This window comes from Trichomycterus rosablanca, chromosome 13, assembly GCF_030014385.1.
Source record: "Trichomycterus rosablanca isolate fTriRos1 chromosome 13, fTriRos1.hap1, whole genome shotgun sequence".
In the NCBI taxonomy this organism is placed as follows: domain Eukaryota; kingdom Metazoa; phylum Chordata; class Actinopteri; order Siluriformes; family Trichomycteridae; genus Trichomycterus; species Trichomycterus rosablanca.
Genome location: NC_086000.1, coordinates 22,707,054 through 22,718,046, shown reverse-complemented (window position 1 = coordinate 22,718,046; position 10,993 = coordinate 22,707,054). Strand labels below are relative to the sequence as shown.

Genomic DNA, 10,993 nt, shown 5'->3' with positions numbered 1-10,993 from the left:
TAATTGGATAAGCGGTTAAAAAAGTGAGTGATTTGCCTCTAGATATGATTCACTGGTCAGTGAATGAGTATGTTTTGGATCCTTTGTAATGGATCTGCATCTTGCCCATCAATTATTTCCACTTTGCTTTACATGTCTCTGGGTAGGTTTCGAACCCACCATGACCCTGACCAGAATTAAATGCTTTCTGTAAAAGAATAAATATATAATTTCTTTACTTAAGGCTTCAGCTCTGGTTTGTGATCATACATAAGGCCTACCTGGTAAATCTGCAGGTAAGGATGTGAATATAGAAGTTTAGTTAGACAGGTCCTACTATCGTAGTAACATTTGTAGCAGCAACGAATAGCATGAAAAAAAAGTTTCTATATTTATGGAGTGAAATATTTGTTTTCTTCTGAAGTATAATGACTAATTCAAATGTCTACTATATTAGAGCAAAATATTTTTTGCTGTCATTAAAGCAGCCACTAGTGCAGATCACTTACTAGTGTTGCATCAGTCATTTTTATCAGTCAGTGTCATTCTTCATTTAAAGGAAAATTCAGGACAGAAGCACATCTTGTAAGATTAAAGACATTGAAAAACAACAATTACTGTACAAATGTATTATTAGTCATACATTTGTATTTTTTGTTTCACCTTTGTTGGAAAGTGTTCTTCATGTTTGCATTATGCAAAGATGTGAGATGAGTCATAAAAATTTTTCATTTTTCACAAGCAAAATCCTACTTCAGCTCAGTGATGGGTTCAGGAATCAGAGCCATCAGCATTTCCTGTAGTTCTGTGAATGCAGGCCTTTCCTCAGGGTTCGCTCGCCAGCAGAGCAACATGATGTTGTACAGTTCTTGAGGGCAATCTTGTGGACACTCCATCCTGTTTCCTTTCTGAATGGCCTGAACACAAGCTGCTTTGTCTTTACCTGAACTCAGAAAAAAACACAGGAGCTTAATTAAATTTTTTTAAATTATTGTAGTGAAATGTTACAATTACTTTTACATCAGACAGTTCACCTGGGTATGGATCATCTCCGTATGTGATGATTTCAGTCAAGAGGATCCCAAAAGACCAGACATCACATTTGCTTGTGTATTTCTTGTTAGCAAAAATTTCAGGCGCCATCCATTTTACCGGGACTTTGACTGCTGCAAAAAGAACATATGGCCTATCAACATGTTATAAAGATTACAAATGCCAAGACATTAATTTCTCATACGTATATCCAAATACATTCTGCTTAAACTAATTATATAAACAACTGGATATTGAGCTTCTATAAGTAACACATTGAGAGCTACTAAAAGTAAAGTGTTCTAATGAATGCAATTACAAGTGTGGGTTGTACAATTGTCCTGCCTTTATAAAAGGGAACAAAAGTCTGCTCTCATCAAGATCACATGGCTCTAAAATGCACTGCTGAAATGCCATAAGATCCAACTATTCCACAGTACGTCTGTGTTCTGTGGTTAGATTTCATAAGATTAGGTTTGCAGGAAGGTTTGGGCATTGAACCAGCAACCTTCTGATTTCTAGTCCAGAAGTCCATGGACTAGAAATTGCATTTCCATTCATTGCATTTAGCAGATGCCTTATCCAAAGTTAATTACAGTACACGGTCCAAGCAATTGAGGGTTGAGGGCCTTGCTCAAAGGTCTAACAGTGGAAACCTGGCAGTGGTGGGGCTTGAACCAGCAAACTTCTGATTACTGGTCCACTATCTTAACTGCTGGGCTACAACTGCCCCATTTCAATTAATTGCATTTAGCAGATGCTCTTATCCAAAGCAACTAACAGCTGTGACCAAATACTGTACAATCTAAACTTTGAGGGTATGGGCCTTGCTCAGAGGTAGTGGTGGAGCCTAAACCAGTGATCATTTAATCACTAATCCAGTATCTTAACCGCTAAATTACCACTGCCAAAGTCTATCTCTGACTGCTGTTAAATCTTTATAACCACAATTTATCCATCTTATAACAGCTACTTTTATTATTAAGTTCCAGATCTGGTTTAATGAACACGACAATTGGTTTTGTGTACTTAAGTGGCCTTCCCAGTCACCAGATATTTTTCTAATAGTAAATCTTTAAAATGAGATAAAATGCAGCAACAAACTGCAGCTAAAACATGCAGTTATTGAGTAATACATTCATGTCAACTTTAATCAAAATTCAAATGTTTCAAGCAACATTCCACAATCTTCTTAGAGTGACATAACACCGATTAGGCATAACATTATGACTACCTTCCTAATATTGTGTTGGTCTCCCTTTTGCTGCCAAAACAGCCCTGCAACTGCGACACGCTGTGTATTCTGACACCTTTCTATCAGAACCAGCATTAACTTCTTCAGCAATTTGAGCTACAGTAGCTCGTCTGTTGGATCGGACCACATGGGCCAGCCTTCGCTCCACACGTGCAAAAATGGCCGCCCATGACCCTGTCGCCGGTTTACCACTGTTCCTTCCTTGGACCACTTTTGATAGATACTGACCACTGCAGACCGGGAACACCCCACAAGAGCTGCAGTTTTGGAGATGCTCTGACCCAGTCGTCTAGCCATCACAATTTGGCCCTTGTCAAACTCGCTCAAATCCTTATGCTTGCCCATTTTTTCCTGCTTCTAACACATCAACTTTGAGGATAAAATGTTCACTTGCTGCTTAATATATCCCACCCACTAACAGGTGCCGTGATGAAGAGATAATCAGTGTTATTCACTTCACCTGTCAGTGGTCATAATGTTATGCCTAGTCGGTGTATTAACATGGTGTTCTGATAAAAGTGTTATACAATATACACATATGATTATGATTAAAAGTACCAAATAAACTGTCAATTGAGTATATAAATAAATATAATCTGTGTATATCATTACCTAAAGATATTTCCTCTTCTTGTTTAAAAGTAAACTGAGAAAGTCCAAAATCAGCTATCTTGCAAAACAGCATTTTAGTCAGCAGGATGTTATCAGCCCTCAGGTCTCTGTGAACTATTTTCTTGCTCTCCAGATATGCCATCCCTTCTGTAATCTAACCGTAAAGAAAAGAACATAGAAATGAGGAAGTACTATAACCTAAAAGGGATTACAAAAACTGTAATGAAGTTTATTATGGTTACTCAAGTCTTACATGTAGTATACCTAACACATCTAAATTCAGTTTGGCAGGATTCATTATAACCAAAAGTAACAAATTTGATCTTCAGATAATCAGAAGGACTGAAGCTACCTAGAAACAAACTGAATAAGACAGTAATGATACTTGGGTGCCAGTCCAAGACAGGACACGTTCCCTCATTCATTTATGTAGATGGATGGATGGATGGATGGACGGACGGACGGACGGACGGACGGACGGACACTTTATTGATCCCGAAGGAAATTAAAGGCTCAAAACTGTGCTCAAAACCAGAGGCAATTCAAATCAACTTACTGTTTAAGTCTTAGGAAGATGGAAGGTGGAATGAAATCCACCGGGACACCTGGAGAACATACTAATATTCTAACAGAGAGAGACCAGAGATGAGATGAGGTTTAAACCCAAGTCTCCAAAGACCCATGTTGCTATGTGGCATCAGCACTATTGCACCACTGTTGCCACCCCCAATACAAACCACACCACAAAATCTTCATAGTTTACCTACATACCTGCACTGCAAAATCCATCATGCATAAAAAATCTATATCTTGCTCCGCTTTGTGACCTGAGGGAAAGACAATGGAAAGGACAAAGATGGAGTTGATGTGCATTTTTATTATGATTTTGTCAATTCAGATAACAGTACTGCACTTACTGATGAGGTATTTCTTTAAACTGCCATTTTCCATGAGCTCTGTGATAATACAGAAGGGCTCATCTGCAGTGCATACACCATACAGCCTGATCAGGTGCTCATGCTTCAGCTCCTTCATGATATTTATCTCAGTCTGAATCGCTGGGCTGATGACTAGATGAAAAGTGTTAAGTCACTTAAGTGAAACAAGCAATACTGGAACACCTTTCTTTCTTTCTTTACTTTTATTGGTTACACACAGTTTGCTCTAAAATTATTGGAACACTGTGTACAGAAAAAAAATATTTATAATTAATTAACTCACAGCAAGAATGAGAAAAATCTAGCCTAAAGTACATTTATTTAATTTGCACCCTGCCTTTGCCAAAATACCAGCACTGAGTCATTTCCAGTAATGCTTGGGGTGATTGGAGAATGCAGAGCAAGCAATCTGTATAAGTACCGATTAATTTAACATAATTTAACATTTCTTCAGTTCCTACAGGCTCATTGTCCCGTGGTCAGCAAACCACAGCAAAATGTGATTTTTGTCCAGATGAAATATCCAAGCATGTCTTAGCTTTAGCTTATTGACAAATGCAGCAAGATGTTCATTTAAAATCTTTTGGTACTTAATTCGTGCTTAGATGCTTTGTATTCTGACAAGGTTTCCAGGGCCTGTTATGTTATTTTCTATATTAAATTCATTCTTTTTATGCAAACCCACTCTAGGTGTTTTTTAAACCAGGTTCTTTTTTATCTTTTACTTTTTGACCATGGGCAGCACGGTGGCTCAGTGGGTAGCACTGTTGCCTCACAGCAAGAAGGTCCTGGGTTCCCCAGGTGGGGCGGTCCGGGTCCTTCTGTGTGGAGTTTGCATGTTCTCCCCGTGTCTGCGTGGGTTTCCTCCGGGGGCTCTGGTTTCCTCCCACAGTCCAAAAACATGCAGTCAGGTTAATTGGAGACACTGAATTGCCCTATAGGTGAATGGGTGTGTGTATGTGTGTCTGCCCTGCGATGGACTGGCGCCCCGTCCAGGGTGTTAGTGTGTGCCTTGCGCCCATTGAAAAGCTGGGATAGGCTCCAGTGAGTGAGTAATTACTTTTTGACCATAAAAACCCAGTTTCACTCAAATTGTTTAAATTAAGTTTTGATTTTAATTTTTAGTATATTTTTAAATGTTACCTCGAAACTCTTTAATTGCCACATGTCTCACATTATTCCAGCGCCCATGCCACACTTCTCCAAACTCTCCACTACCGAGCTTCTTCACTTTGGTCAGAGAGGATCTGTCCACCTCCCACTCTGTGTCCGGTGACAGACTGGGAATAGTTGGTGAGTCCAGCTAGGAGGTCATTGACAGTGAATCATCATACATGGCATTGATTTACTTTATTGAATACGACCTGTGATAAAAGCTATATGTCACATCATATATTACTTTATTCGTTTAATGTTACTTAACAACTAGCAAATGAATTTTTGTACTTATTGTACCATTTATTATACCCTTATTATACCACAATACAACAAATTTATGTACATTCATTGTTTTATCATTTTAATCAGCTTTTTTTGTTAGCTGCAGTCAAGTGAGTGTCATTTTACTGTAGTGTACCAACATCAGTTTGCCTTTTGTTCACTGTTGCTTGCAAAAAACCTTTATGGTTTAAGTAATTTAGAAAATGTATTAATTTATTAAGTTCAAAGAGATTCAAACAAAAAGATACAACCTGATTCATATTGTCACCTTACAACTGACATAAAGAATGCACTAACTAATAAGTTTACCTTGTTTAATACAGTTGAACTTTTGTGGTTTATACTGCTTGACTTCATCATGCTAAAAAAGTAAAACCTATAAGTTTATATAACATACTTTGTGCTAAAATAATTTGAGGACTGTTTACAGATTAAATGTCTTATGTCTTATAAGTGTTTAGTTTAGTATGCTTAGTACGAGATTCCTTAACCTATCAGTTTACTAATTTAGAGATTAATATTTAAGTGAAAACTAAAGTGTAACTAATTATAATAAATCATATCAACAAAGCACAGTAAATTAAGTAACTTTTAGGAGTTACCAGGGCATACTGGCTAGTTCCAAGTGAAGGTTTACATATAATTTATTGTAAGTTTGATGAACATATACCAAAATATACTGGGTTAAAGTATGTATAGACCAACAGTGTCGATTTAATCACCAAAGGTTAATGTATTTAATTATGTAGTTTAATCTTGTGGCATGGTCCTTTCATCACAATGATTATCATTGCCTATAGCTGGTGACTTAACTGCACACATGTAAATGATGGCAGCTTGACTGCACCAATTATAACGTACATGGAACAGTAGTCTTTTGCCATAAATGGGAAGAAACCCTCAGCTGTCATCTTATGCTGAGAGGAAATTTGGCTAATCAGATGTAATTCAAGAGCCACTAAAAATAAGTCTGCCATAAAGTCTGCCATAAATTAGATGGTGCCAGATTTTTTCATTTAAAAAAAATCAGAACCTACAAGCAAACATAAGTATGTTGCTGATCACATAGGCAAAGAAAACACGATTACAGAAGTCTTTCATTTATGGATGCCTCTAAGCTTGTATGATTTAAAGCTTGATGGACTATTGACAATGTCACCAATGTTCCATAAGCGTTTTATTGATAACAGATATGAGTTTAGTGGTTCCTAAATTACATCCGATCACAAAGCACGAAATGCCTCTCAACATACATTGACTTAGATTTTTTTGCTGACATTAACCAGAAGACCACTGTTCCATGGACTTTATTGGGTGTAGTCTAACTAGCAGTATAAGCACTGAGAATTCAACAGCTGTTAACAATCATAAACACTGAAAATTGAATTAAAAGGCCAAGCCACAAAAGAAAAATAATTGTTAAAGTTTAAACCCCACCTAATTAATCATCTTGTTTTGTGTATGTATTTTTAGCACAGCATTTTGTTCTATTTGCTGAAAGTCTACAGGGAATTGCATTTGTAAAGAAACCATTAAAATCCTGAAATCCTGAAAAGCCTTCTTTTTACTTCTGCTATTGCATATTTTGTCACAAGAATTTTTTTAAAATGCATTTTTCCTTTTTCCTCCCGATTTTTAGCCAACTGCGTTATGCTTTCTACTGGCGCCGCCCTGATTGAGGGGAGCGAGATGGTCACATGCCCCCTCTGACACGTGTGCAGTAGCCGACTGCCTTTTTTCACCTGCACGAGGCGAGTTCACATACCGATCAGCTCTGTGCACAGAGAGCCACACCCTGATCAGCATTATTCCTCGACTTTGTGCAGACGCCATCAACCAGCTAGCAAAGAACATAATTCGCTCAGTTATGAGGAACCTGGTCCGGCTCATCATACCCTATAAACAACAGCCAATCGTTGTTCATGTAGCCGCCCAGCCCAGCCGGATGGCAGAGCTAAGATTCGATACGATGTATTCTAAATCCCAGCTCTGGTGTTCTAGCGTGTTTTATCGCTGCGCCACCTGAGCTGCCATCACAAGAAAAACTTGAGTAAAAACAGTTTGTAAAACATAATTCATTTCACAAATTACACAAATTTCTTCCATAATCTATCATATCACTCACCTTTCCTTTACCGAACCACAGTGAGTGACATTACTTTGCATTAAAAACATAAAACCACTTGTAAAACATGGTGCTGATATGAGTATGGGGTTTTGCACCAGAGCAATGACAAAATACAAAGCAAGTCCACTCGGACAAGATAAAATTAAAAAAAGAATAGCAGGTTTGGAGTGGCCTAGACGAAGTCTTGACAGTTCATGACTGAAAACCTAGTCATGTATATGGGTGTGGGATTATATACCATTAATGTTTATTTAAAAAAAAAAAATTATGATATGATTTACAAAATATGCAATGCTTTAACTCAGTTTTTTTGTGTGATATCATGATTTGTTTAATCATTTGAAATCATTCAGTGTGACAAATATGCAGCAATTAATTTGTTACTGTATAACACAATATAATACATTAGTCTGATAACACTGACTTAAAGCTGTAAAGCTCAGTATTTGTGAGGATTAATGATTTGTATAAACTGTTTAATGATTACATACCATAACACATGGATTGTTAAGGCGTGCACAGAGTCCATCCGGATCCTTGGAATATGATTTCACTAATTCAGGAATGGTATTAAACGTTTTCTGTTCAACAAGGTAAAACGGCTTGTCAGATTCTCTCTCTTTAATTCGGTAATGTCTTGCATAAGGGCCATTTTTCACTGAAAATGAGACATGTATGATTTGTAGGGTTAAAGTTATACTAAACAAAGAATGGTGGGAAAAAGTAAAAGTGCAGGTACCTGACAGGTAGAAGCAATTGTTTTTTGTACTTCTCCACACAAGAAATGCACCCTCAAGATTTTCTGGTCTTAGGAGGCATCTTTTGGCATCGATGCGCGTTTTGATATTTTCAAAATACCATCTGTAAATAAACTTAATGGCAGGTGACTGAGAAGAATAGTGAGTCATTTTCCACTATGCACACAAAAACCTAATCATGAACCTAACAATGCTGGTGGACTTGAGAATCCAGATCGGTAAGCACATGTTAGCTTATGTAAGCATAAGGACAGGAGATTTATACTACTGCAAGCTTTATGATAAATGCTATTTATTGGTGTTGACACGACTTAAAAGCAAGTTTGCACAATTGAATCTTCCAGCAGAAAAGGTAACAGCAGTACAGGCGGCCTGAAATCACATACAGCGAACACAGCATGCACAAAGATTTAAGTGAACTTCATTGTGCCTCAGATATGCTACTCATGGCAATATTTGTAGTTGTACCCTAGCGGTTAAGATACTGGACTAGTAAGCATAAGGTTTCTGGTTCAAGCCCCACCACTGCCAGGTTGCCACTGTTGGACCCTTAAGCAAGACCCTTAACCCTCAGTTGCTTACTGCAATACTGTAAGTCGCTTTGGATAAAAGCGTCTGCTAAATGCTGAAAATGTAAATTTAAATTAGACCAAATACTTACAGATTTGCCTCCAAACTTCTGGCTGGTTTAAGAAACTCTCTAGGTACGTTTCCCTTTTCTTCAACATCTGTCACATTATGTTTCCTTACGTACAACCAGTGTTCGTTTTCTGCAATCACCTCTAAGATGTCCCCTTTTTGGAGCTTGAGATCATTCACGAAATTACTAGGGTATGCATAGATGGATTTGTACAGGTTGTCAACACTGTCTGTAGACTTGATACTCTCCTTTCCCTCATCTGGAGATGACCACTGGCAACACTTAACACAGCTGTGACAGTTGCCCATTCTTGCACCTTACGATTGGCCACCATGCCCGCTGGTGTAAAGTGCTGACAGAAGTACCTGGGATGTCTGAGTACATCATGCTAAATGCTGCAGAACTGGTTTGTTCACATTCCAGGTAGAAGGAAACCATCTTTGACACAAAGAAAAAAACTCACTTGAGGCCATTATTTTGTTTTTGTTATTTAATCAAACTAATTGTAACAAAGAGTCTTTTAATTTCATTTCTTTCTTTGCTGATTTTGTGACTAAATAATTGGAACAAAAACTTTGTTTAAAAACCTTTATAAATTTGAGGTTTTTTTTTTTACAATGGTAAGTTTACTATACAGTATTGTTTACTATGCTGAAAGGTATAGTGGTCTATAACTAGCCCACCACCAACAAGATCCAGGTTTGAATCTGAGCGCTGCTAATGGCCAGCGGGGTATCTACTGTGGTGAAAGATTTTATATTTTACTAATGAACATACAGTATATTCTTGATAGAATAGCACGACTAATAATCACAAGTGTAACTGCTTGACACTTCAGGTTGAGTTCAAGACATGCTGGCCTTGACACACACACACACACACACAGAGCGTGAGAGAGAGAGACACTCAAACTCAAAAGAAGCTTTATTGGCATGACAAATAAGGACATTCGTATTTCCAAAGCAAGTTACAGAGAAATAATAAAAATAACAATAAGAAAGAACAAATATATACAAAACAGGTACATGTGCAAAAAATATAAAATAGAATAAAATATTAATAATTTAATATTTAAATTATTAATATATAAAACACACACACAAAAAGAGAGAGAGAGAGAGAGACGCACACACACACACAAACTGATCGTTATTACTACCTCAATAATGTAAATATTATAATTTTTATTGTTATTATTTTGCACTGTTTTTATTAATATTTTATTCTATTTTATATTTTTGCACATGTAACTGTTTTGTATATATTTGTTCTTTCTTATTGTTATTTTTTATTATTTCTCTTTAACTGAGCTTTGGCAATACGAATGTCCTTATTTGTCATGCCAGTAAAGCTTCTTTTGAGTTAAGAGAGCCGTTGTCAAGCTACAGAGAGAACATGCAGAAAAGAAGCAGTGCTCTTAGTATAATGACAAATAATTGAGAAATAAACTATAAACTCATTTAAATATGTTAAATCTGATTCGTTCATGGCGCGAACTGAGCTTTTCGAGCCTAACTTACATCAAAAATAAGTACAGGGAGCGACTGAGGGCTCTGGACCAGGAGCTCCGCGTCTGCCTCTCATCCATCCCTGCCAGAATAGGGCGATTGTGTGCATCATCCCAGGCTCAGGTTTCCCATTAAAAGTAAGTCACGTTTACCCCTCCCTCCCTAAATGACACCTTATGGTGTGTGTACGTGTGTGTTTAATACATTTTAGACTGGGGTGACTTCAGATTTTGCATACTTTTAAAGGGTGCCGTGACTGAAAAAAGGTTGAGAAACACTGTACTAGCTAACCTTGAACTAGATCACAGTTTGCCTGAAGGGGCAGTAAAGAGGAGTATAAGTAGGAGACAGGGGGAAGGCAGTCACCTTTCTCTTCTGTAAAGCTGTGTGAGTGTTTATATGATGAGATTGGTCCTCAGCTGAATAATAAATTGATTATTTTGCTTCTACCATTGCTCCAGTTGTCTGTGTCAATCTTTTGAGGTGTGTTGCAGGATTTCCAAGGCACTACACAGACACGATTGGCTATGCCTGGAGATGGGAGGATGAAAGGAACCCTATTGTTGATTGGCACTCTGTCCAGTGACCATCTAGTGACTGTGAACCTGACCATAATAAAGCGATTAATAAAACTGAAATGAAAGATTTTTATTAATAAATTAATTATATTAATAAATTAATTAATTATGTAATTACCGCTTTT

The 10,993-nt window shown here is 37.3% G+C and overlaps 1 protein-coding gene across 1 annotated transcript; it reads right to left on the bottom strand.

Moving 5' to 3' along the window:
• Positions 1–728: 728 nt before the first annotated feature.
• Positions 729–9,220, bottom strand: si:ch73-340m8.2 (tyrosine-protein kinase SRK2). The gene is made up of 10 exons (XM_063007953.1): positions 9,148–9,220; positions 8,804–9,041; positions 8,124–8,245; positions 7,876–8,042; positions 4,960–5,119; positions 3,796–3,948; positions 3,650–3,705; positions 2,879–3,032; positions 1,014–1,145; positions 729–922 (listed from the first exon to the last, which is right to left on the bottom strand). The coding sequence occupies exons 1-10, from the start codon at positions 9,218–9,220 to the stop codon at positions 729–731; spliced, it is 1,449 nt and encodes a 482-aa protein (XP_062864023.1).
• Between the last annotated feature and the right edge of the window lie 1,773 nt (positions 9,221–10,993).